This window comes from Callithrix jacchus, chromosome 2, assembly GCF_049354715.1.
Source record: "Callithrix jacchus isolate 240 chromosome 2, calJac240_pri, whole genome shotgun sequence".
Classification (NCBI taxonomy): Eukaryota; Metazoa; Chordata; class Mammalia; order Primates; family Cebidae; genus Callithrix; species Callithrix jacchus.
The window spans coordinates 71,309,716-71,336,903 of NC_133503.1; the positions used below are offsets into that span (position 1 = coordinate 71,309,716).

At 48.8% G+C, this 27,188-nt stretch overlaps 2 protein-coding genes and 1 long non-coding RNA gene across 10 annotated transcripts in view; 2 read left to right on the plus strand and 1 right to left on the minus strand.

Moving 5' to 3' along the window:
* The window catches only part of GFPT2 (glutamine--fructose-6-phosphate transaminase 2), a 48,555-nt gene extending 32,104 nt beyond the window's left edge, over positions 1-16,451 (plus strand). For both annotated transcript variants that reach the window (XM_035290723.3, XM_002744467.6), the window contains exons 10-19: positions 1,250-1,413; positions 2,869-2,964; positions 3,066-3,163; positions 3,460-3,580; positions 5,924-6,081; positions 7,043-7,157; positions 9,533-9,660; positions 11,894-12,061; positions 13,945-14,106; positions 15,547-16,451. In XM_035290723.3, the coding sequence (XP_035146614.1) occupies positions 1,250-1,413; positions 2,869-2,964; positions 3,066-3,163; positions 3,460-3,580; positions 5,924-6,081; positions 7,043-7,157; positions 9,533-9,660; positions 11,894-12,061; positions 13,945-14,106; positions 15,547-15,591 (1,255 nt within the window). In that variant the 3' untranslated portion in view covers positions 15,592-16,451. The remainder of the gene's footprint in view (positions 1-1,249; positions 1,414-2,868; positions 2,965-3,065; positions 3,164-3,459; positions 3,581-5,923; positions 6,082-7,042; positions 7,158-9,532; positions 9,661-11,893; positions 12,062-13,944; positions 14,107-15,546) is intronic.
* On the minus strand, positions 12,582-22,148 carry LOC118151367 (uncharacterized). Its single transcript, XR_013532050.1, has 2 exons — positions 21,995-22,148; positions 12,582-14,125 (listed from the first exon to the last, which is right to left on the minus strand). It is a non-coding gene; the product is annotated as an uncharacterized LOC118151367 (long non-coding RNA).
* Positions 22,149-24,079: 1,931 nt separating this feature from the next.
* MAPK9 (mitogen-activated protein kinase 9) overlaps positions 24,080-27,188 on the plus strand; it is a 54,760-nt gene continuing 51,651 nt past the window's right edge. For all 7 annotated transcript variants that reach the window (XR_013532049.1, XM_008989592.5, XM_002744466.6 and 4 more), the window contains exon 1: positions 24,080-24,339. The gene's annotated coding sequence lies outside the window, so the exon portion shown is untranslated. The remainder of the gene's footprint in view (positions 24,340-27,188) is intronic.

Below are 27,188 nucleotides of genomic sequence, written 5' to 3' on the forward strand. Positions count from 1 at the left end.
AAGTGCTAGGATTATAGGCGTGAGCCTCCATGCTTGGCTGAGAGTATTTTCTCTAAGAGTCATTCAAGACCAACCTGATGGGTTATACCACAACTATGTACCATTAATCACCTTTCTTTTTCATTTAGCAACATTTCGAACTTAAAATCATTTAAAAAGACACTTTGTATTATGATCTCAAGGGAAAAAAGTCATTATTACTTTCCATACAGAGAAAGTTATAATAATAAACACAATGACCCTGTGTTTCTTTGGCAAACATAGCTTGCAGATTACTTTTAGGGCCCCTTTGTGTGCAGGTATGCATGTGTTTAAGAAACTAGGTCTTTTGTCCTGATGAGTTTCCCATTGTCTGGATTTTGCAGAGTGCATCCCCTGGTGTCATTTACCATGTTCCTCTGTCCCCTATGTTTTCTGCACACTGGAGTTTATAAGTGTTAAAGCTTGATCTTATTTAGGTTTATTCTCTTTTGGCAAGACTACATAGTTGATGGTGTGTCCTTCCATCAGGAGGCAGGTAATGTCTCACCATCTCTCTTTTTGTACTAAGAGCCATCAGGAGTTTGAGTGTTGCCTGCCTTATCCATCCATGATAAAGCTTCGTTCAGCTTTTCACCTCCTGGTTTCAATAGCCATGGATGGCCCCTGATTAGAACTATTAAAATTAGGAGTTCATAAGTTGATTATTCTAATTCTATTATTTCTTCATTACTAGCTATATCACTTCTTAGAGAAACCTGCTTTCATAGAGTATGTGGTTGTTCTGAAAGACAGATTGTTTAGATTCTTTCCCTCCATGATTCAGAATAATGTGTTGGTTCTTGAGGATCCTCCAAAGATGACATTGTTTGGATCCTGATTTGAAGAAACCAGTTATAAAAAGGCAGCCATGAGATTATTGGAGAAATGTGAACATACTGAATATTTGATGATATAAAGGAACAACTATTAATTTTAGCTATGATTGTGGCATTATAGGTTAAAATAGTTTTAGAGCTATATGCTAAAGTGTTTACAGAAGAAATGATATAATGTCTGGGACTGGCTTCAAAATAATTCCTTGGGGAGGGGAGGGAAGAGTGGAGAAGAGGAAGATTCACTTGCAAATCAATGTTTTTAGTGTGTTGTCTGTGCCCCTCCTAAAATGCCAATGATGTGCCCCCACACATGGGGAACAGCAAGGGGCTGCTGCCTTGAAACTGCTCAGGGCAGGGTCCTGATGATGATGCCTGTGTTTCCCTTGCCCCAGCGCTATCATAGAGCACACCAACCGCGTCATCTTCCTGGAGGATGATGACATCGCTGCAGTGGCTGATGGGAAACTCTCCATTCACCGGGTCAAGCGCTCGGCTAGTGATGACCCATCTCGAGCCATCCAGACCTTGCAGATGGAACTGCAGCAAATCATGAAAGGCAGGTGTCCTTGAGAGTCCATGTGTAGCAGCCTTGGGAGCTGACCCTCCTGTTAGCACTCTTGACCCTCTCTGCCTGGCCCCGGTAGAGGCCACAGCCCTCCCACCCTCTGTGGCCACCAGGACAGAGCTGCAGGTGGCCTATGGCTTGCACAGTTGAGGGGATGTGGGGAGGCTGGCCTGACGCCTCCAAGGGGGTCTCCTGTCTGCAGCCAGGTGCCAGGTCCTCCTGTTAGAACTGAGCCCAGTGTGTCAGCTGCCTTCTTTCACCAACTCTGGGGGACACACTCCCACCCTCAGGCATCATTTCTTCTCTGGGTGGGAAGTCTACAGTAATGGGGGTGGGGGGCACACTTTCTCCCTACTAGGAGAGCCTCTCTGTCTGCATCCACTTCCATCTCCCTGCAACCTCTACCCGACAGTGCAACCTGATCAAACTTTTAAGAACATGAATCAGCCCCTGTGATCATCCCCCTGCTTAAGGCCCTCCAGTGGCTTCCTACTGTTCTTGGAATAAAATCCAAACTCCCTGCCGCAGCCCATAAACCCTCACACCCCCACCAGAGCCAAAACCTGGTCCCACCACACTCAACCCTCTGTCCCAATGTGCTGTGCCACAGCCCTTGCGTTCACTGTTCTTCTCATAGGACTGGTTCTTTTTCATCATCTCCAGCTCCCCTGATATGTCACCCCCTCAGAGAGTCCTTCTCTGCTCCTGTGTCTGCCATGGTCCCTCCCCAGCCCTTCCCCTATGGTGGTCACCCCTGATTCCCCTTACTTGCTTCATTTGCTTGTCGCACCAGTGCCAGGTCATGGGTGGCAGGCTGGGAGCACTGGCGATGTTGGCATAATGAGTGTGTGTATCCTAGAGAACACTGTCTACCCCGCCTGTGGGCGCCTCCAGAGCATCAGGCACAGCTACTGCATCAGGATCTAAAACACCCTGCAGCCCCATTGTCCCATCAGCACCATCCAGTCCCACTCAAAGCAAAGCCCTGGAAATGCCTGTACAGCTGGAAAGGTTTTTATTACAGAAGCTAGGAGGGTATTTATTAAAAGGAAAATTGCCTATTTCTTTGGGCCTGCTTAGCTGTATTTCCCTAACTTGGTGGCTTTTTGGAACTAAAGCACTTTACTTTCTTTTGGTCTTGCTAAGGGGAGCACAGCCCAGAGGGCCAGCCAAGCCATTTGTTACTTGCATGCCTCTGGCAAACCCCTCCCTTCCTCAGCCTGCAGGGTCCAATATGTAAATTGGAGATGATAGTCATGGTTCCTGACCTGCTTCCCTCTGAAGGTCCATGTCAGGCAGGATGATCCCTAGGGATGCCTTTGGGAATCTGCAATAAACTTTACAGGAGTTGCTATCACTACTGCATAAGGAGAAGAGGTGAACTATTCCTAATGAAAAGCAGGAAACATAATGAAATTTAAACTGACCAGATGTTTATTGGACCAGGTAACTTCAGTGCATTTATGCAGAAGGAGATCTTCGAACAGCCAGAATCCGTTTTCAATACTATGAGAGGTCGGGTGAATTTTGAGACCAACACAGGTAATTCCTACATTCAATGGGGAGCCTCTGCCTATGCGTAGTCCCAGGGAATATGGTCATTGTGTAGACTCAGCGTTAACGCCCTGCCGTGTGCCCTGCAGTGCTCCTGGGTGGCTTGAAGGACCACTTGAAGGAGATCCGACGATGCCGACGGCTCATCGTGATTGGCTGTGGAACCAGCTACCATGCTGCTGTGGCTGTAAGTGTGATACATGCACGGGGAAATCAACAGCAGTCTAGGGCCAGACACTGGGCTTCAATTTTATCACTCATTTGGCCTTCTGAATTTGGCTAAGCCCTTGAACCCATTCCCATGAGCTAGCGTGAGAAATGACACAGAGCCCTTTTATATTTGAGGTACCCTGTGGATAACTGAAGTCCCCTTGCCACCTGGACAGTGAGGTTTCATGTCAGAAACTGTCCCTAGAAGCTCAGCTGCCCCATGTCCCTGTCGTGCCTGTGACTGACTTTAGTCCCCATGTTTGTTGGCTTCAGACGCGGCAAGTTTTGGAGGAACTGACTGAGCTCCCTGTGATGGTTGAACTTGCTAGCGATTTTCTGGACAGAAACACACCTGTGTTCAGGGATGATGTTTGCTTTTTCATCAGCCAGTCAGGTAAGAAGAGAGACAGTCACGTGGCTAGCCTTGCGTCAGATCAGCTCTGGGGTCTCTTCTTCACCTTCATCCAATTAAGTCCTCTGCATGGCCACCCTGTGCTGCAATCCCTCTCTTCCAGCAGGTCATTTAACCCTTAGAGCTGTGGATTACTGTCACTGTTGTACGGGGAGGGCAAGAAATGTCTAATGCCATGCAGCCAGGGGGTGACTGAGCTGGAATTGGGCTGGAAATCCACGCCTATTAGTTTTCCCCCTGCCCTGTGGCTTCTCTCTTCTTGCCTGTCCAGTACTTCAGGGACCACTTACTAAGGTGCTTATAAATGTTTGCTGATTTATGTTAATTAAAAAAAAAAATCTCCTTTAACATTCTGTTAGGTTGAGAGTCACGTGGAGGACCCAGTATGGGCTCTGTGCTCAAGTGCCCAAGCCGAGCTGCCTGTGGCATGCAGTGCCCATGCCTCCCAGCAGGGGGAGGTGTGGGGAGATAGTACTCCCTTTTAGGGCCAAGCTAAATGCACCCCATCTGGTGCCATCCCAACACTAGGCTTGGATGTTTTCTTCAGCTGCCCCAGGGAGGTGATCAGGGCCATAGGCTTGGAATCTCCTTGAGCTCATGGAGGATTTTTGAAATGTTTTAATTCTGGAGAATTCTAAACCTTTATAAAAGTAGAGATATTCATATAATGAATTGCCTAGCCTCAGCACTGATCAACCAGCCCAGCTGGTGCTGGTCAGACACACTTACATTAAGCCCTCTTCTCCATGGGGTTACTTTGAAGCCAATCCCAGACATCATGATATTCATCCATATAAATACTTCAGGATGTATGATTAAAATGATAAAAGAAAAACATCTAACCACAGTGTCATTGTCATTACCACAATTAAAATATTGATTGTAATGCTCTATTATCTACTGGGACTTTTTTTTTTTTTTTGAAATGGAGTCTTGCACTGTTGCCCAGCTGGAGTGCAGTGTCGTGATCTTGGTTCACTGCAACCTCCGTCTCCTGGGTTCAAGCCATTCTCCTGCCTCAGCCTCCCAAGTAGTTGGGATTACAGGTGTGCCCCAACATGCCCAGCTAATTTTTGTATTTTCAGTAGATACAGGGTTTCACTATGTTGGCCAGGATGGTCTCAATCTCTTGACCTCGTGATCCACCTGCCTCAGCCTCCCAAAGTGCTAGTATTATAGGCGTGAGCCACCGCACCTGGCCTCTATTGGGACTTTTAGTACTGCTTCCATTTTCAATTTTAAATACCATTTCCATTTTGTTGACAAGCGAAGAAAAACCAGTACAGACACACCGATCATCCGGCCCACCACCTTAGGCCTACGTTCACCTTTGGGTTTATGATTCCATCAGAGTGTAAAAATATTTTATAAATTGGTGGGAGACATTAACAAAAGAACAGAGGTGGACTTAATGTGAAAATAATGCAGTGGCAGCTTCCAAGTCCCTGTATGCATAGAAGTCAGCTTTAATGAGGTTGAAAAAACACCATCAAACCCTAGGGCGAGGGTAATAAAAGATCGAACCCCCCTCCCCCACCACCACCACAGTACCCCATGACACTCCAGTGCCATAACTCAGGGCTTTGAAGAAAGAAAAGCAGGGGAGAACTGGGGCCACCCAGCACCGGGTGGCACCTGCCTGCCTGCAAAGCTGGGACAGATACAGTCAGGAGCAGTGGCTCTGCAGACAGAACAGCCTCCTGACTCATAAGGATTTCAACAGTTTTGATTTTATAGTCTGGCTTATGCTGAATTTAATTTGAGTTGGTTAGGAGGGGGAAACTGAGGGAGTTTGTGCTGGTTTATGCATAAAGCTGTTTAGCTTTATTCTAAAATCAATTTGAGTCCACACTGACAGGCTTGCAAGAATTATTTCCTTTCAAACAGGATCTATTTGAGAAACACCACTTGGGGACATTCCTGCTTTTCAAATGTGAAATCTGTTCCATGTCAGCACATTCTGAATAAGGCAGCTTTCAGTTGCAGAAACGGCGCTGGGGGCCAGGCCCACCTGTCACCAGCTGTATAGCTTTGATCAGAGCACTGTCTCTCAGCCCTTGTCCTCAAGAGGAAAATGGGGATGATGGTCCCCATGGGATTGTTACGAGATTTAAATGAAAAAATGCTTGCCACATAAATAGTGACAAATCTTGAATCTAAGAATCAACCAAAAAAACTGTTGAGCATGTGTTTGCCTTTCTGAACACCTACTGGCTGTGTCTTGGGCACTGATTTCCACATAAGAGCCAGAGGTGAAGGAGGAAGGGGTTTGGGTTAGGGCTTAGGCTGGTGGAGTGCGGCACTGAGAAGGCCCCTGTGTGGCAGGCGAGACGGCGGACACACTCTTGGCGCTGCGCTACTGCAAAGACCGCCGCGCCCTGACTGTGGGTGTTACCAACACCGTGGGCAGCTCCATCTCCCGAGAGACCGACTGCGGCGTCCACATCAACGCAGGGCCAGAGATCGGTGTGGCCAGCACCAAGGTAGGAGGAGCCACGCGCCCCCCTCCCAGAGAGAGCCTGGCAGGGGGGTCCCCAGAGGCTGCAAGGTCCCCAGAGGCCGCTCTCCTTTGGCCTGGATGCTCTGGGCGGTTGCGCCCTGCTCTTTCCCCTTCCCACCTCACCCCTTTTCTCCCCTCCCTTTCCCCTCCTGTCTTGGATTCCCATCTCTTCATTTCGTTTCATTTTATTCCCATGTCGTTTTACTATGTTTCATCCATGTTGTCCTGTGGATCTTTGAGCACCTTAGAGACGCTTATTTTAAAGTCCTTTAGACCCAGCACAGGGCTCCCATCTGGAATCCCAGCACTGTGGGAGGCCAAGGCAGGAGCATCCCTTGAGCCCAGGAGTTCCAGACCACCCTGGGCAACCCCATCCCTTCAAAAATAAAACTTAAGTCTGGGTGCGGTGGCTCACACCTATAATCCCAGCACTTTGGGAGGCCAAGGGGGCGGGCAAATCACCTGAGGTCAGGGGTTTGAAACCAGCATGTCGAAACCCGATCTCTACTAAAAATACAAAAAGTAGCCAAGTGTGGTGGTACATGCCTGTAATCCCAGCTACTTGGGAGGCTGAGGCAGGAGAATTGCTTGAAACTGGGAAGTGGAGACTGCAGTGAGCCGAGATCGTGCCACTGCAATGCAGCCTAAGTGACAATGAGACTCTGTCTCAAAAACAAAATAAAAATATAAATAAATAAATAAAACTTAAAAATTAACCAGGCAGATAATACACACTACAGGTGGTGCCTGTAGTCCCAGTTATTCGGGAGATTGAGGTGGGAGAATTACTTGAGCCCAGGAGGTTGAGGCTGCAGTGAGCCATGATCTTACCACTGCATTCCAGCCTGGGCAACAGAGTAGACCCTATCTCAAAAAATAAAATAAAGCGAAGTTGATGTAAAAAGTGAAAGTAAGGCCCTTGCCACCTCCTTCTTTGTGCACAGGCTTATACCAGTCAGTTCATCTCTCTGGTGATGTTTGGTTTGATGATGTCTGAAGACCGAATTTCACTACAAAACAGGAGGCAAGAGATCATCCGTGGCTTGAGATCTTTACCTGGTATGTTCCAGAATTCAGCTGTCCATGTTCTCAAATCTAATGGACTGTTGCCGGCCACTCTCCCTTGACTGTACAGGATGTTGTTCATTAGTCCCTTTTCCTAAAACTTTCTAGCCGCCCCTGCTGCCTCTGACCTCATCCTGCTCAGCACTGCCCCACCCTGGGCTGCCTCCCTGACCTTCTGGTCCTCAGCAGTGCTGGGGCCGAGCACTTTCCCACCACAGGGCCTTCACACTGGCTCTTTCCTCTGCTAAACCATCTCCCTTCAGCTCTGCATACAACCAACAGCTTCTCATCTCCCAAAGCTCATCTCCCAAAGCTCAGCTCAAATGTCACCTCCTAAGACCCTCCCTGCACACTTAACAGAGGCCCCAGCCTCCGCCCCAGCACTGTGTGAAACCTTAGCCTGTTTGTTTTCTTTATAACACCGCTCATGATCTGAAATTGCCTGTTCACCTAGTGACTGGCTTGTCTCCCCCCAACTAATGTGTCAGCTCAGCAAGTACACAGCCATGTCTACCAGAGCCACCACTGGACAGCTGGTGTCTAGCACAAGGTGGGCATACAGTAGGTGTTCAATAAGTACCCAAGAAAGACCAAATGGCTGGCCCCAGGCCCTTCCTATGCTAGGCACTCCTTGGCAGCCCCACCATACTTTCCCCATTTGCTGGGCAGCAGCACAGTCCCAGCTATTGTAGCTGGTGAGATACAATGACTGAATCATGACCTCCTTGGGGACCATGGCCTCCCCTTCTTTCATTCATCCACCACATATATATTTAGGACCATCACCATGCCCTGCCCCATATGCCATCCCTGGCCTATGGCTCACCTCCTTCAGCAGCGGCTCACCTCCTTCAGCCACTCGCAATCCAGAGTAGAAGAGACCTCTGTGTGCAGCTCTGAGGGGGAGATGAGCCGGCCTTGCTTCAGGCTGGCATGGAGCTCTCACTGGGGGCAAGACATCATGGGGCTTCTGGGGGATGCTCTTCCAGAGACAGTGGGAGCTGGCGCCTTCCTGGGAACCAGGGCCAAACCCCAGAGCAGGCAGTGGGGGAAAGGCCACCATAGAGAGTGGTCAATTCCAGGCCCTCGGGGCCTGACACTGGCCGAGACAGCATGCTGAAGGTTTATTTCTGAGAAAAGGCATTCTTCCTTTAAGCCAGGACGTAACGATGCAAAACAGGACCCAATTCTGACATGTAAGTCAGTGGTTCTCAAGATGTGGTCCACAGGTCCTGGGTGTCTACAAGGCCCTTTCAGCAAAACTGAAATACATAGTAATACATTTTTATAGTAATTTTTTTTTTGCCTGTGTCTACATTTGCAAAGGCAGTGGTGGCTGTGCCTGGCTTCCAGCACATTAGAAGGCCTACTGGTAATTGTGTCCTTCACTACCACACACCTAGTTTCGCTTAAGAATGGCCTCGATGGCCGGGCACAGTGGCTCACACCTGTAACCCCAGCACTTTGGGAGGCTGAGGTGGGTGGATCATGAGGTCAGGAGATTGAGACCATCCTGGCTAACACGGTGAAACCCCATCTCTACTAACAATACAAAAAATTAGCTGGGCATGGTGGCATGTACCTGTAGTCCCAGCTACTCAGGAGGCTGAGGCAGGAGAATCACTTGAAACTGGGAGGAGCAGGTTTTAGTGAGCCGAGGTCATGCCACTGCACTCTAGCCTGGTCAAGAGTGAGACCTTGTCTCAAAAAAAAAAAAAGGCAGACACTAAAAAGATTTGCAAGAACAAAAAACAGTGCCACTCTTCTAATTCTTTTTGAAAATATAGTAATGTAATAGATTTAGTGTTGTTATTTTAAAGTGAATTAATATTTTTAAATTTCTCAGTGTTATTTTCTGATCTGGTATATGTTGACAGATTTAACTCAAAAACAAAGGCTTTTAGGGATGTGCAATAATTTGAGGGATTTGCAATTAATCTTCAAAAGCGTAAAGGAGTCCTGAGACCAAAAAGAGAACCAGTGGTCCCACTTACAGGGGCCTTGTCTTGAGACACAGCAGGCAAGGGGTGCTAACTGGCGGTGTCAGCTCTGTCTTCAGAGGGTGCTTTCACCTCTCTGAGTCTCAGTTGCCTTACCTGCAAAACGGAGTGAGAAATGATGCTTTCCCACCTACCTTCTTGGTGCTCAAGAGAAGTATTCACACAATATGAATCCCTACCCTAACAAAATCCTGGCCAGGAGTCCGAGTTATTTCCTATAATCTAAGTTTTAAACGAATGCAAAGAAGCAACGTGTACTAAGTGATATGAGTTTCAAAACCTCCTCTTAAACCCCAGCATTTGTCTTCATGAATATTGCTTTAAAATTGGTGTGATGGGCTTTCTCCTTCTCTTCTGTGCATGGCTCAGAGCTGATCAAGGAAGTGCTGTCACTGGATGAGAAGATCCATGACTTAGCCCTGGAGCTCTACACGCAGAGGTCACTCCTGGTGATGGGGCGGGGCTACAACTATGCCACCTGCCTGGAAGGAGCCCTGGTGAGCCACCACACCCAGCCCCCACCTCCATGAAGACAGGCACAGGAGTCCCGGAAGAACCAGCAGGAAGGAGGGCAGGGCATTGGGCTTGGGGAGAGCCAGGCCTGAGGACCCCTTGGCCACCCCTGTGAGCCTGCCCTAAGCACCAGCTCTACACCACATTTCTAGCCCTGGGCACATAGAGATGGGTGACATGGCAGGTGCCCGCTCCCAGGGAGCTCCCAATCTACTGAAGAGAAAGGGATGGGGCACTTAGGGTGTGCACCTCTAGCTGTCCAGCCACTGCCAGGGTCCACTTGGACAACTCACTCAGACCTCGTGAGCTTCTTCTGAGGGGTTGGCAGATGCTATTCACCTCTCATCCAGGAGGAAACAAAGCCTCCAAAAGCTTAAGTATCTCACTCAAGATGATGTGTAGAGGACCTGAATCAGACCTGAGTCCTTGGGGACCCAAGTCCATGTGGCCTTTGCTTTTTTCCACCACCACCAAAATTGTGGGGTGGGTTCTCCTTGTGACCCCTCAGACTTCCAAGGGGAGTTTGAAATCTTGAAGGAATGAACTTTGAAGGCCCTGCATCTTCAAAAATTGGTGAAAGGCCATTTGTCCCTGCAGTAATAAAGATCCACGCCAGCAAAGAGAAAGCTGTTGGTGCAGGGACAAAGTGCCAGGACCATGGGGCTGCCCAGAGGGTGGACAGAGAGCCATGCAGGGACCTGTGTCTAGGGCTTCCCCTCTCCTCACTGTCAGCGTGCCATGCATGGAGCAGATGCTCAGCCCAGGTAACAGGGACAGTGCTCCAGGTAAGGCCACACTGGCCACCAAGACCAGGGCATTAACCATGACCCAGCTGGGCTGCCATTCTCTCCCATCTCCTCTCCACTATCCCCATTTGAAAGATAATGCTAGGCTGGTGCAGTAGCCTGCACCTGTAATCCAAGCACTTTGAGAGGCCAAGGCAGTCAGATCGCTTGAGGTTAGGAGTTCGAGATCAGCCTGGACAACATGGTGATAGTCTATCTCTACTAAAAATACAAAAATTAGCCAGGCGTGGTGGTGCATGCCTGTAATCCCAGCTACTTGAGAGGCTGAGGCAGGAGAATCACTTGAACCCACGAGGAGGAGGTTGCAGTGAGCCGAGATGGCACCATTGCACTCCAGACTAGGTGGCAGAGCGAGACTCCCATCTCAAAAAAAAAAAAAAAAAAAGAAAGAAAAAGAAAAAAAGACAATGCCAGTTGCAACTGGTTACCGGAAGCAGAGTTGGTTTCCCTGGTCTTGGTGGGGAGCACAGGCCTGACCTCAGTGAGCTCAGTCTCCTGCATCTGTCCCCTGGAGGTTCTGACTCCTGTTAAAGGAAGCCAAGGACAGGCAGGTGCTGCTTCTGGGGATGCAGTAGAGGCAAGGCCTGGGGGTGCACTGTCAGCCCCCAGATGACTCTGCCTGATGGGTGGGGGTCTCAGCTGCGGTAGCTGAATGTGCTGGCGAAAGATGCATGAAAGATACACATTCAACTGAGCCACCACATGAGTCTAGAGAAGAAAAAAGTGTTTAGTTGGCTGCTGGCACAAGCCAATGGCCCTCCGTGGTCACTGGGAGGCCAGCACTCCAGCTGTCTGCAGCCTCTAGAGTGGAGCCACTCTCCTCATTGTGTTGCCCTGACCCAGATCAACAGTGTTAGGAGAGTCAAGAGATGATTTCTTTGTCTCACCATTTCAATGACGTGGATTTGTGATAACTGAATAGAGATGGATCTACCTGAACATGGGAAAAATTCAGTTAACACCCCAGTTTGTGCAATTTTGCTTGGAACCACTCTTCAGAAGTTATTGATAGGAGAACGCTTAATCAAATTAACTGAAGGTATAGCTAAGCAGAATACAATGCTGTCATCATAAATGTGGCTGGCTAGGGAGAAGAGGGTGCACTAGGCTGACTCCGACTTATCTGTCTTAAGGGGTGGCTGTGCGTGGGACTGGAGAGAGAGCAGCAGTGCCCAGGGATGGTGTGGGGACACAGACTTTGTGTCCTGGGCTGGTGCATGACCTGGACAGTAGTCAGGCCTCTCCCCAGGCCCTTGCTGGTGTCCTCAGTGCTGTCAACCACTCCAGGCATTTGCCTGCCTTGTGACCCTTGGCTCTCTGCCTTCCAGAATCATCCTTCTCCTGGTTCCCCTTCTTCCCCTCTGGCTGATCTGCTCCAGTGTGACTCTGATCTCACCTCCTGTTTCCCCAGAAAATTAAAGAGATAACCTACATGCACTCAGAAGGCATCCTGGCTGGGGAGCTGAAGCACGGGCCCCTGGCATTGATTGACAAGCAGATGCCCGTCATCATGGTCATCATGAAGGATCCTTGCTTTGCCAAATGCCAGAATGCCCTGCAGCAGGTCACGGCCCGCCAGGTAAGGGGTCTCTATTGGACTGGGCCAGCTCTCTCCTTTTCTCCATACATGCCCACCTCACCACTGTCTGCCAGTACCAGTGATGGATGGATAGTCTGGCCAGTGAGTAGCTGTGACCACACACTCCCCTGAGCCCCCTTGTGAGGAGTACACACACTGGAAAGGAATTGGTCAGCCTGCAGCTGTCCCACATGGCTCTTCGGCAGGGCCCAGGAACCCAAACTGCCATGAGCAGTGACAGATCCTGGCCTGGAGCTCAGGGGAGGTACTCCTGGTGGAGATCCCTGGGGTAGGGTTTCCCCAGGTTCTGTGGCCAAGCAGCTCTGATGTGAACTACCTGGAGTTGGGTCAGATCTCACAGGGCAGGGGCACAACTTTACACAAGACTGGCCTCACTTCAGGCACCTGCTGCAAGCCACGGGTCCACCCACACATCCGAGCAACTGACTAGGAATCAAAGGATTCCCACTCTCCCCTCAAGTTCAGTAATTTTCTAGAACTCATAAAACTCAGGAAATCACTATACTATTACAGTTTTATTATAAAAGACAAAAATCACAGCCAACCCCGAAAAAGGAACCAATAGTGTGAGGGCCCCAAATGTGAAGCTTGTGTCCTTAGGATGTGTCACTGTCCCAAACATCACCATGTATCACCAGGAAGCTCCCGTGAGCTGCTAGCTTCAGCGCCCAGAGTTTGTATTGTGGTTTTATTAAGTGGCAGGATGGAGTGAACCAATGGCCATATGATTGAATTCAGTGACCAGCCCCACTTTTGTCCTTGGAGGTTGGAAGTTCAGGCTGACTGGCTCGTGTCCCAAAGCCCTAACCCTCTAATCATGTGGCTGGCCTTTCTGGCAGGGTGAGACCCCATCCTGGAACTATCTGCAGGCACATCATGAGTTACTTCCTCAGCATAAAGTCAGGTATAGTCCAAGGGATCCTTCATAGATAACAAAGATGCGTCTGTCACATGGGAAAGTCCAGAGGCTAGGAGCTCCCTCCCTGAAAACAGCCACAAAGACCAACCAAATGCTTTGTACACAGCAGCTGCTCTGAGGTGGGAGGGCAGTTTTCATGAAGTTTCAGGAAGGTGAAATTCAATAAGGTGCCCCATCCAGATGCTGCCACAGCTGGCTCAGTACCGTGGTCAGAGTGAGTGTATAAATCACAGTTGCATTATTTCCCCACTGAAAACCCTCCCATACCTTCCTGTCAAGCCACAGAGGCCCACAGGCCTTTGTCATCTGGCCCTTTCCTCTTGTTTCAGAGTTCCAGGCACTCCAGCTTTCCTTCTGTTCCCCACTTGTGCTGTGCTCAAGCCTGCCTCCAGGCCTTTGCGCTGGCTGTTCCTGCTGTCTCGGATGCCCTTCCCACAGAATGCTTTGCTGAGAGTTGGCCCCTCTCATGTAGGGCTCAATTCAGATGACTCTTGTTTTGAGAGAGCTTCAGAGACCTCACCAGTCTCCCAATCACAGGATAATGTGATTATCCTGTTTTCTTGCCTTGGTGGCATTTCTGTGGCATGCATCTGTATTTATTGACTTGCTTGTCTAGGTTTTTGTTTTCCACCACTAGACTATGAGCCCCACTAGAGTTAGGAGTGAGTCTGCTCTGCTCTCGGCAAGGTACAAATGGGTGCCAAATGATGCAGCAGGATGGTGATGTCCGTATCAGGGAAAGGGCAGAAACACACCAAAAAGCATCAGACGCTTTGTCCTTTCCAAGCATTTGTGTCCCACACATACCACCTCACCTATGATTCAGCAAATACAAAAGAGGACTGTTCTCATCACAGTAATGTAGCTTCCAGATATGCCGCATGTGTCAGGGACTGCTTCTTTCAGAGATGATCTATTTTATGATCCTATTTCTCTGCTCTAGGGTCGCCCCATTATATTGTGCTCCAAGGATGATACTGAAAGTTCCAAGTTTGCGTATAAGACGATTGAGCTGCCCCACACTGTGGACTGCCTCCAGGGCATCCTGAGCGTGATTCCGCTGCAGCTTCTATCCTTCCACCTGGCTGTCCTCCGAGGATATGACGTATGTCTAAAAACTGCACCTACCAGCAGAGGGGAAGAGACATAACCACAAAGTTCCTTTGTGTTCTTTAAATACTTGGAGTAAACAGTCATAGGAGAAATAATTTCATTTAAAGTAGCTTTCTTTTTAAAGTAGCTTAAACCACCCCCACCCCCTCCAAAAAAACAAGCTGGAAACTGCAAAATGTGTAGAAAAGATTATGACATTAAATTACAACCTGGCTTGGTGATGTGGCTCACGCCTGTAATCCCAGCACTTTGGGAGAGCAAGATGGAAGCATTGCTTGAGGCCAGGAGTTTGAGACCAATCTGGGCAACATAGCAAGACCCCACCTCTACAAAAAATTTTTTGCATAATATTCCATCACAATCTTATAACATGATTTTCTTAATGGTTACTTAGCCAATCTTCTACTATTTAAACTGTTCTCAATTTTTTGCCTTCATAAATAACAGCAGCAAACATCTTTATACATACAACGTTGTCCCACATTTAAGATTTGTCCTTAGTCTAACAAATGATCTAACATTTTGGACTCCTAACATGTATTGCCAAATTATGTTCCAGAAAAGAACCAATTTTTTTTTTTTTGAGACAGTTTCGCTCTGTTGTCAGGCTGGAGTGCAGTGGCACAATCTCGGGTCACTGCAACCTCTGTCTCCCAGGTTCAAGCGATTCTCCTGCCTTAGCCTCCCAAGTAGCTGGGACTATAGGCAAGCACCACCACACCCAGCTAATTTTTGTATTTTTAATAGAGACTGGGTTTCACCATGTTGATCAGGATGGTTTCAATCTTTTGACCTCATGATCTGCTGGCCTCAGCCTCCCAAAGTGCTGGGATTACAGTTATAAGCCACTGAACACACAGTTCATAGTCCAAAGAAATACAAGTTTCATTACAACTTTATTTTGAGAAGCTTTTAAAAGAACACAACAATACAATGAATATAATGAGTATCTGATTATGTACGTATCATCCAGAGCTGATGTTTGCTAATATGTTGTCATGTTTCATCTTTTTAAATATCTAAATGTAATAAGACCTTGCAGATACAGTAGAAGCCTATGAACCATTTCCACATTTCCCTCCCACTCCACCCTAAACAAGTCACAATGGAATTCACATAAATTCTTTCAAGAAAAGTGAATTTTTAATAGTACACATCAAGTTACCTGTGTTTAAAAACATAAGCTGTATTTTTTAAATCATGTTAACAAATCATGACAGACACCAGGTGCACAATGAATGTTTATTGGTGAACTAAACCTTACACAGTTAAATGAAACTTCTGGAGTAAAGAAGTAGGTCTCCAGATCGGTTGGAGGTTGCCATGGTGAACATCTGTCTACTTATTTTCAAGTACTCTGAAAATTGTCCTTGTGATGTAGCATGTTGCTGAGATCTGTGGGGTCCTGAACACCTACTTTCTTATATTTTAGGTTGACTTTCCCAGAAATCTGGCCAAGTCTGTAACTGTGGAATAAGGATGAGACTGTCACAAGACCATCACCACCTTTAATCTGATTCCAGACCTGTCCCAACAGCAGTGATGGGAAGAGAAGTGGGCATCCAACATGTTCTGCGTGTTCCTGTAGAGTTTGACAGCTTCCATGTGCCTTCTACCCAAGTGCTTTTGCTTACAGCAGATACTGTTTCTCTGTGTCCTGAAGTCGCCAGAGGAGAAGGGAATCATTGTTTACACATGGGGATCAGAGCAGACTTCTCCACTATCGTGCAATAGAGATACAGCTCTCTTCAGAGTAACTGTGAACCTTTTATAACCAACACTAGAGTTAGTTTTAAAACACAAGATATTTATAATGATGATTGTATAGCTTTTAAGTTATTTTTCTAGTATGTGGCTTTCTGTAGCCATGGTAATGGCCAAACTGTTCATCCCAGCTACCCATGTGCTATCTCCAGGCTTGCTCCTGGCAGGTGGCATTCATCTCAGATTTGAGCACAACGCATTGGCCCTCTGGACTCCTCTCTCCTTTACTTTCCTCTCTAGGCTGCTCCTGAATCCTGTTCCCTGACATCCACGAAGCCCCTCCAGCCATCCACCTATGCCTCTTATAAGTCAAGTTGAAATCTCAGCCTCTGCAACATTTTCTTCTTGTGTGTGGCCCAGATCTCTCCAACTCTCCAACTTCTGTTTAATCTGATCCTGGCTCCTTTCAAGTCCAGGCAGCATTTTGGTCCCTGTTCCTTGCCCATAATAAAACAGCTTGAAATATCCCATGCAAGAGAGTAGTTTCAAGTGGGCAACTCTGCTCTCTATTTAAAAGCGTGCACAATCAAAGTACTATGCAATGTTAGGACAATAAAGAACATACCAATTTTTTTTGTCTTGTGTGTTTGCATTTTGTTACCCTCATTCTGTGTACTCTGGATTTTGAGGACTGTGCAGGAGCTCAGCAGTGTTTGGAGGGGCAGCCCTGTTTGTTGGTAGCCATTGGCCTCTTCCACACCTGAGACCTGTGGGTTTTTAGTAGGAAAATGAGGGCTGTTTTCTAGGATACAAAAAATGCAGGAGATTTGGGACTCAGTAGAGGGGCCACTAAACCTGGAGGGGGTTGGCCAGAGCCTGGAGATAGCATAGAGGGGTAAAACTCTCAAATTTGTATTTTTTTCCCAATAAACCTATTATAGTTCTTGGTTTTATTAATACAATCTGGCAGGACGATTGAAAGCCAGAGAGAGTTTTTAAGTTTTGTAAAGTCAGAATTTAGGTTCCCTACATAAGTGCTATCACACACACCCTGAATGATGTATTCATGACAATTGATGTGTGTAGCATGAGTATCTCATTAAACCCTGTTCAGGATTACCTATGAGCTACTCAGCAAATTTTCATCCCCTCCTGTGCCCTCCCCTGCATCACAGGGGCTGGAAGCCTGGGAACTACATTTCCAGGTTATCCATCAGTGAGAGGCACTCATGGGAGACTTGGAAGATAGTTAAATGGCAGAAATCATATTTTGTATCTCTCTGGCAGAAGCAGATAGAAACATGGCTTTAGCAGACAGAGGGTTCTGCTATGGCCCTTGGGTGCTCCCCAAAATGCATCCACCTCAGCATCCCAGGCAGTGATGACCATGAACAGAGGTTTCCTGTGGCTCCTCCAAAATCCCAACTTTGGAGAGCTGGCAGGAACCAGGCACTGCAGGGCTTTTCCTGACTTCTGTCCTCCCGGCCCTGGGTCAGTCTCAGGGGAATGCCTAGAACGGTTTCTGTCCTACTGATCAATCCATGAGCAATACAACTTCCAAGATTAGAGACTTCAAACTAGCCATAACATTTTTCTCTGGACAAGACCTAGAAAGTGTATTTCATCCTTATGCCCAAGAGGTGATAGCCATTCTGACTTTTGTGCTCATTGTTCCCTTGCTTTTCTTTATAGTTCCACTTGTGTATCCATCCCCAAATACCCTATCTAGTTTGAAAGTGGAGGGCAACTGCATGCTGGCTGAACAAGGAGAGGGCAGCCCTGCCAGACGGAAATTCTAGGAGGTGAGCGGATCAGTCTCCAGGGCATGGTCTGACTCCTGCTCCTCTGGGAGCTGTCAAGGCCCCTCCTGGGGAAGTCATGAGCAAGGTCTCAAGGAAGTCTTGGGAAATACAGGGCTCAGCACCGTCAGGCACCTGGCAAGGCCAAGGTGGGGACTAGGCACTGGACCTGCAGCAGAAATAGAGTCAGAGGGAGGGGGCTGCCCTATACTTCCTGCTTCCAAGCTCACCGTGGCCTGCCTCCAGCTCTCGGTGGGGCGAAAGTTGGAAACTTCTGTGAGTGATGAGCATCCTCAGCAGAGTAGGGGAGAGCCCCTTATCAGCACATGGCCAAGCCAAGTACTGCCAAGAACCAGGCCTGGCTCTCCTGGGCATTCTGTCCTCAGGCTAAAGATGGCCTGATGGAAGTGGGGTCCTGGTGAAGACAGTTCACCTTGTGGGTTGCACTGCTCAGTATGGCTCAGTTACCCTCCACATCTGGCGCAGAGCCATCACCCCAGAATCACTTCTCGCCATCCTCTGTGGGCCTCCTGGGCCAGGTCTTCTGTGTTAGGCTCCTGCTTTCTGTATCTGTCTTCCTTCTTCTGAGTTTCCTCTATTGTTCCAGTGAAGCACATTCTCCTTTGATAAAAGGTGTTTGACAGCTTAGTTCAGGCTGCTGTAACAGCCCTGGTGCCTTATAAAAATCAGACATTTATTTCTCACAGTTCTCAAGACTCAGAAGTCCAGGAACAAGGCACTGGCAGATCTGGAGTCTTCTTGGCGAGGGCCCGTTTCCTGGTTTGTACAGAGCAGCCTTCTTGCTGTGTCTTCACATGGCAGAAGGGGCAAGGAACCTTTCTGGGGCCTCTTTGATAAGGGTACTAATCCCAATCATAAGGGCTTCACCCTCACAACCCCATCACCTCTCAAAGGTCTCACCTCCTAATAATCACATGGGGTGGGGTTTAGGATTGCAACATATGAATGTGGGGAAACACAAACATTCAGGCCATAGCAGAAGGCAAGTTTTTTGAGAATTTGCAGGTGTGGAAATTGTTTTTTTAATTTATACTAGATAGGCAGTTTAGCTAAACATAGAATTCGATGTCATAAAAAAGTGTTCCTGCAGAATTTTAATTTTTATTGCTTCATTGTTGTTCCCAGTATCGCTATTGAGGAGTCCAAAGTCTGATGTCTTTGTGGGTGACCTTTTTGTGTCCTTGTTTCCTGTGTTCTGAAATACCACAAGTTGCCTAGAGCCACTTTTCATTTAGAGTTGATTTAGTTTGGTAACTTGTGCCCTTCAGATCTAGGACGTTTTCTTGAATTACTGTTGTCTCTCTAGTGTCTATTATTCCGAGTGTGAAGTTGCTGGACTGGCCTCTAATTTCTTTTCTATTGTTCTTTCATTGTCTTTTTGCCCTAATTGAGAGATTTCAATTTTTATCTCCCAACCTGCTACTAAGATTTTTCACTGGCTCCAACATGATTTAATTTTTGAGGGTTTTCTTTGCTCTATTGAATATATATATATTTTAATTACCTAAAGTCTGTACTTTTTCTGTATTCCCTTAGTTCTTATCTAATGGCCTTTTTCTGTTCTGAGATACATTAATGTCTCCTTAGTTTCCTCTTGGCTGTGAGAGTTTGCCAGACTTTGTCTTTAATGACCTTGATAGCCTTGAAGACTACTGGTGGGTGCTTTGTAGACTACCCCTCAATTGGGTTTGTTAATGCTTTTCTCATGGCTAGACTGGGGTTATGAGTTTTGGGGAGGAAGATCACAGAAGAAAGTGCCCTTCTCATCCCTTCATATCATGGGTGCAGTATTAACCACATCTTATCACTGGTGTGTGGCCTTGACCACCTGGCTGAGAAGGTGTGAGCCAGGTTTCTCTGTTGTAAAGGTCCTCTACTTTCCTCCTTCTCCATATTGCACTCTTTGGAAGGAAGTCCTTAAGCTTGGCCCACACTTAAAGGGTAGGGTGTTATGTTTAACCTCCTTGAGAGAGGACTATCTACACAAATTATTTGGAATTCTTCTGCACAGACTTGTCTATTCTTACCCATTTATTTATATTGGTATGAACCATATTTATTTTGTATTTTGAGTCATATCCATTACTATGTTACTTTTTTGCTCCAATATTCTCGTTTCTTTGACATAGCCCCGTGTGTGTGTGTGTGTGTGTGTGTGTTTACATGCACCCATGTGCGCACTACAGTATTCTCTAGGCTTGTCTTGTCCATACCCTGCCCCAGCCCTAGAATCAGCCATTTCTCCAGGGATCCCTGGTTCCTTTTATGGTGATAAACATTAGAGAACAAGATCTGGGCTCTGGGTATGCCCGCTGTTACTGAGATGTCACTGCTTCTAGGCCAGCTCAGCTGACAGAGCAAGGCCATATTGCATATACCTGTGCTGAATAATTTTTAAATGGCTGGTTCTTGTTTTAAGGATGTAATATTTTTTCATTCTCTCTGAAGCCAGCAATAGTCTTATTTTTATTTTTTGAAATTTCCTTCTCCACAGAGTCTGTTTCTTTCAAGATGCAGTTTTTTGTCTTACTTTTCTTAGTCCTATGACATTGAGGTGTCTGTTCAGATTCAAAGTGTGACTGGAAGTTCTCAGCACATGGTAGGGCTGGTTGATGCAAGATTCACTGCTGGGAAATCTGGCAGGGGGCATGGGTGTCATAATGTTCATATCTCAGATCCTCCCTTTAGGGCTGGTCAGACTTCTGGAGAACAGCTTCCTGGCTCCCTGCCTGAGAGAATGGGCCCAGCTGCTGATGGCTCTGGGGATTCCCAGAGAAGCGGGGCTAAGGGCCACTGCATTCAGCATTCAGCTATACAGCCCCCAAATAACCCTATTTCCATAGTGCCACACCCTCAACTGTGTCCCAGCTCAGATGCCCTCATTCTTATCATCACCGTAGAAGAAACCTCCAGACTTCCACCTTTCCCAATAATTCTGCCCTTCTCTGCCACGTCCTCACATAAGCCTGACTGCCCAGAATGGCTGACTAGTCTCAGGATGGAAGCCCTGTCAGGAGGCCATCAGAGTCCATTGTTGTGGGTTTTCAAACTCCATTAGGGCCTGCAGTGGCCTCCATGGCCCTAGGGTTTCCAGGCTAGCTCTACCCTTTCCCTCCCCAGGTGTGATGTCAAAGGCACATCCCAATAAATGTCCCCATTGGTTTAAGTGCAGTTTAGCTTTCTACAATACACAGCTAGGACCGCCCTGACTTACACCCCTCAGCACATATCTGGGTCCTTGTAGGGGTTGGGGAGAAAGGAAGTTGTGGGTTAGTGGAGCAGGGGAAGGGCAGGCAAAGGTGTCAGAGGCAGTCAGCATAAGGACCTACACCATCCCTGCTGCATGGTCTGCACCCGGCTCTTCCTACTTCCCTCCTTCTCCATGCCACTTCCTACAGAACCAAGGCAGGCAGAAGTCAATCCCTTCCCAGAGGAGCACAGCTGACAAATGAGTTGGATCCATGCCAGTCAAGGATAGGGCATATCAGGACCACAGAAACCTATTGGAACTGTGGCTGCACACACAGCTGGCCTTCAGACAAGCCCCAGATGCCGCAGGCACCCCTAGCTCCTCCAGTCTCCCTGTGCTCTTGTCTTAGTTTCTGTTGCTTATAACAGAATACATGAAACTGGGTAATTTACTTTAAAAAAGAAATTTCTTATGTCCCTGGGGGCTGAGAAGTCCAAGGTTGAGAGGGTGCATCTGGTGAGGGCCTTCTTGCGGGTGTGGACTCTGTAGAGTCCTGAGGGCAGTGCAGGTGTCACATGGTGAGGGGGCTGAGCATGCTCACATGCTGGCTCCGGTCTCTCCTCTTCTAATAAAGCCACCAGTCCCACCCCAGTGATAACCCTTTAATCCATGAATCCATCAACAGATTGATCCCAACCACCTTTAGAGGCCCTACCTCTCAGTACTCCCACATTGAAAATTGAGTATGAACATGAGTTTCACAGAGAATAAATTCAAAATAACACCTCCTAATTTTTAAATGTTTTTTAAATCAACTAAGTCAATTAAAAAAAGAAAACCTCTTTGGGCTAAACAAGGCATATCAGTGAGCTAATGCCAGCCTACATGCCACCTGTTGGCAGTATAATCTGCCTCAAGGTCCTCAGAACTCTCCAGGCCCCTCACCTTTCCCTCAGTAAGACCAGGTGATTTTTGGCTCCCTGAACACAGCAAGCAGGTCCTCTCATCTGAAAATTTGGGCCCGAATGCCCTTTCTGCCTAAGTCACAGGCCCAACACAACCTGCTTGGCAGCCTCAGCAAGTTTCCTCCTGCCCAGGAAGCCTTTCCTCAATTGCTTCTTCCCACCATAAGCCAGATCAGATGAGAAGTATTATACATGTCCCACCTGGTTAATGTATGCTGTGGCAGGATCTTTTCACTTGGAGGGTTCAACTAGGATGCTTGATGCTGTTCCAAAGCCCCTCTCTCCACCCTGTCACCTCAGCTTTCTGGCCATAAATGTTCACTGTATTTCATAAACCAGAAAAAAAGCAGTGTCTCTGCAATGAAAAGAACACTTACAGAAAACTTGGTGTGAAATATGCATAGGTGTGTACATGTGTACACTGATTTTTGGTTACTCACTGAGCATGACATGAATGCTATGAGGCAAGACCTGGAGTGCTGGAAACTGGTGTCCCGTTTTTCTGTGGGTTTTTCTTTTTTTTTTTTTGAGACAGTTTTTGCTTTGTTGCTCAGGCTGGAGTGCAGCGGAGCAATCTCGGTTCACTGCAACCACCATCTCCTGGGTTCAAGTGATTCTTCTGCCTCAGCCTCTCGAATAGCTGGGATTACAGGCACTCACCACCACGCTCAGCTAATTTGTGTATTTTTAGTAGAGACAAAGTTTCACCATGTTGGCCAGGCTGATCTTGACCTCTTGACACCAGGTGATCCACCCACCTCGGCCTCCCAAAGTGCTAGGATTACAGGCGTGAGCCACTGCACTCAGCCGCCTTCCTAATGAGGAGAAGTACCCATGAGTGCTCCTTGGTGGAACCTCAGCTCTGACAGCTAGGCTTTTACTCTTTTCCTATAATCCTTGATCCTGGCATTTTCTGGTTTCCTCTTTTCTCTCATGCACCTGGGGCACGTAACAGGTGGGTCTGAGATAAGGACAGGTGTGGGCCCTCCTCAATGCAGGCCACACTGAAAGCTAGAATTTTAAGCAGCGATGAGCCATCCTCAAATTTAGAAAACTCCCTCTGGTGGCCAAGGGGTGCGACACCACGCTGGATCCCTTCCTCTACCCCTGGTGCCTCCAGGCGGCCTGGCCCAGCCCTCAGTGCCCTTGGAACCTGGGTCACAGGCTTGCTGCCCTCCCCAAATTCCGCAACCACCCTTCACGCCACCCAGCCCCTGCCCCTCCCCAACTGCAGGGTCTTGTTCCTTCTCCCCACGCTGGCCCTGGCCACTCCGTAGATCCTGGTATTGTGTGATTGCTGTTCTACCCCCACACTCAACATTTGTCAACCACTGTCCCCATCTTCCAGTCCCCAAAGTCCGGCTCTCCGCGGTTTTCCCCATGTGCCCAGTCTCCGTGCCTCGATTCCTGCTTTACTTTTCACCGCAGATCTGGCAACATCCCAAGCCTCGGCCTCTCCCATCCTGTACGGCCCCAGGCCACTAGTACCTGATCCGGCCTCAAAAGCAGCTCAGAGTCAAAGGGTCCCAGTCCCTAGGAGGCCCTGAACAAGACACTTCTCGCCCTGCCCCCCACTCTTCTCAGAGGATTGACTGAGCACGTCCCACTTTTTAAATGTTGTCAACTAAGTCACCCCACCACCAAGCGCACTCTCCTCCTGCGTCACCGACCCACCGGGTCACCAGTCTACCGCCATCTCTTCGCACCACCTCCACCTCTACAATCCAACTTCTGCCCTCACCCACACCCCTATAGACCCATTCCTGCCGCGCTGCAGCAAGCAACCGAGTCCGGACTCGAGGCTTCCCGGACGCCAGGCCTGCCTCCCCCAGCGCTCGCCCCGGGCTCTCCCCGAAGCAGGCGAGCTCCCGGGCCGCTCCAGGCCGCCTCGCCGCCGCGAGCCTGCATCTGCAGTCTGAGGCCTGGCTCCCCGCGGACACCGCGGCATAAACCCCGCGCGCCTCCACCCTGATTCCCGGTCCTGTGGACCACCTCCTCTTCCACCGAGCCGTGGCCCCCTCGCCCAGACAGCGCGGGCTCAGCGGGTGGGCCGGGCAGTGCCTACGTCTACAGCTCACCGCGTGTACGGCGCGCACCGGAGCGCCGTGGCCTGTCAGCTGAGAGGCCCGTGGACGCGGAACCCACGGAACCCCGGCCTGGGACTTCCAGTCTGGCCCCCGGCCCCTGGCCCCGCCCCCGCCACCCTCCAGCGACCCGCCCACCGGGAGCCATTGGCCGCATCAGCTTCGTTCTCCGCGCGCTGATTGGTCTGCCCGAGGGTCGGTCAGACCAGGCGCCTCGGCGGCGGCAGCTGAGGCGAAGGGAGCTGGACCGGAAGGGTCGCAGCGCCCTGGCGCCCCTCACATCTACTGCGGCGGCGGCGGCGGCGGGGCGGAGCGGCTGCGGAGCGGGGCGGGGCGGCGGCGGCGGCGGCGGCGGCGGCGGCGGAGCCGGAGCCGGGGCCGTGGAGCCTGGAGTGACCAGAACGCAGCGCCGCCAGTCTGCTCGCCCGCCCTCTCCCCGTGGTGCGGCGGCCGGGAGGCGAGGTGAGCCCGGCGGGCGGGCTAGGCCTGGCGGCTGCTACTCAAACCGGGCCCGCCGGGAGGGGCGGCGGGGGAGCCGCTCGGCCGGGGCTTCGGGGCAGGCCGGGGGCTGCGGGGCCCTGGCAGCCGCGGCTGTCGCCCCTGTGCTCTGGGATGCCGCAGTCGCCGCCTCCTGCCCTACTGTCAACAACCCTGGGTTGCGGGCCTGCTCCCCGGCCTGGCCCGGCCAACATGCCCGTGGGGTCTGCGGGCGCCATCCCTCCCGGTGGTGGGGCTAGCAGCTGCTCTCTGCGTCGGGTGTCCAGGGGCCCGGGGGTCGCGACCGCTCGACCTTGGCCAACGCACCGACCCTCCCTCTGCCGCGGTTTCGCCTTCGGGAAAGTGGGGGAAATGTCTCTTCTGGACACGGTTTTTGTCAGGCTGTGTGACTGTATGCAAACGCCTGGGCAGGGCTCGGGTGTACATTTGTGGAAGATTGGGCGGGGTGCTGACCCTTGCTCGTGTGAGTGGAGTAGGAACCCCCTCCCCATCCGTCCAGCCTCCTGCCTCCCGCGAACTTCTCCCTTGCATTGTCATTGCACACTCAGTGTCCAGCAGTGCCAGAGGGGACCCAGCCCACATCCCTTATCACCACACCCCTACCCCAGAAGACCGGCCACATCCCACTCATCTTGCTCGCCTTGAATATGCCAGCCCACATTTGCCCCAAGACATTCGCATTTGCTGTTTCACCATCTTCGGAGTTTTCTTCGAGATCTTGGTACAAGTAGCCCTTTCTGCTTCTTCCTCTGGTGACATGTCTTGTTTTGGGTGAGGCCCTCCCCGACCACCCTCTTTCTTCCCTTAGTCATACTATTTCATTATTTTAAAAATTTCATTCCTGGCTTTCACCTGGTTTGAAACTATTCTATTTATTTGCCTGTTTATTTTCTGTCTCCCCCACTAGGATGTAACTTTGTGAAAAGAGATAGCTGTCTGATTTATCCACTGCTTTATCCCCAGTGCTTAGAAAGCAGACAGTATGTATTCAGTAGTATCAGCTCAATGAATGAATGAATGGTCAAAGAAATGGCCCAGCCTCCCTGTTGTCTCTGCTTTATCTGTTCATTTAGTGACTTTTGATTAACTTGTGAAACTTGTAAACAGATGGAAGCTTGTTCTATTTTGTGAAACATTTTGGTGTCCTTGACCCCTTTAATTGCTAACTGTTGGAACAAGCTGTGGTGAAAAATCCCACATTTTATAACAGGTTAGTTCTAGCTTTCTTCTACACATACAGTAGACATTTACTGAATTCTGCATTATCTAGGTCATGCTTTCTGCCAGGCCCTAGGGACAAGGCAGATAGCAACAGGGTCCCTTTCCCAAGAGAGCCTGGGAGCCCAGTAGAGAAGGCAGGCATGCAGACACTTAGTTCCAGGACTGTACATCACTTGCTGTAGTTCAGGGGCTATGCCATGGAAATGTGAAGGAGATGGAAGGTTGTGGGGGCGGGGCGGTGCTTGAGGGTGTTGAGAAATTTGCTAGGCAGGGAGAGGCACAGAGGTGTGAAAGAGCATGGCCAAGGAAGGACTGTAGCCCACTTCAGAGCTGAGAATCCGTCTGCAGGGCCAGGTGTAAGGGCACAGAGTCATGGGGACCCCAGAGAACTGGAACCTTACCCAGTAGTTTTCTAGAAGAAGGTGGAATTTGGCTGGGTGCCATGGCTCATGCCTGTAATCCCAGACACTTTGGGGGGCTGCCGTGGGAGGGTCACTTGATGCCGTGAGTTCAAGACCAGCCTGGGCAACCTAGCGAGATCCCTGTCTCAACAAAAACTTTTTTTAAAAATTAGCTAGGTGTGGTGGCATGCACCTGTGGTCCTAGCTACTTGGATGGCTGAGGTGGAAGGATCCCATAAGCCCAGGATTTTGGGCCTACAGTGAGCTATGACCATACCACTGTGCTCCAGCCTGGTGACAGAGCAAGACTCCGTCTCTAAAAAAGAAGGCAGCACTTGATATTTATTCTGATTTTAAATGTTGGCAATAGCTAATTAATTTTTGTAAAAAACGCTGTGAGTAAAGCCAAATACAGATTCATTCAGTTTGTTCGCAGGATTGTCCTCCTCCATGATTGGCTGTGTGGGAGGGAGGAACTGTGAGGAGCAGGAAATGTAGCCTAAGGCCAGGGGAGCCAGGTCCTGTTTGCTCAGGTACCAGCCCAGGTACTTATTTGATTGTTACTGGAGCCCTGTGGAAATGGAAGCTCAGGAGTTTCAGTAGCTACTTCTAAGCAAGCAGCTGGTGAGTGGAATTCGAACCCAGGTCGCTCCCCAGATAAGCATTCTTTCCTGGGTCCCTCAGCTCAGAGTATTCTCTTCTGGCTTTTATCTTGTTGTGGAAGAATGACAACCAGTCTATTTAATGTTTTCTTCCATTTAACTTTTTTCCTTCAAAAGGATCCTGCAGAGTTAAAAATAATATTATTTTTGCATAGTCTTCTCTGGACAGCTTTGATTTTCCTGGTAATTTAATTTTCAGGATGCCAGGACTTTAATTTGTTCACAGATTAAAATATGTTTATTTGGTGCCCTAAATAAATATTAGAGGGAATACTTGAATGTGTCTGTTTAAAATAAAATCTTTATTTTCTTTAACTGGTTTACTCACTATTAACTGATTTGTCTGGTCCTGTTTTCTTAAAAGGACCAGACAAATCAGTTAATAGTGAGTAAACCAGTTGTTTTCATGAGACATAAGATAAAACAGAGACCAGATTTTTTTCTTCTTAAGACTGTTGATTTGCCGGTAGGGCAACTATTTTTGGTCTAAATACATAAAGTAGTTATACCTCACACTTGGTTAGGAAGG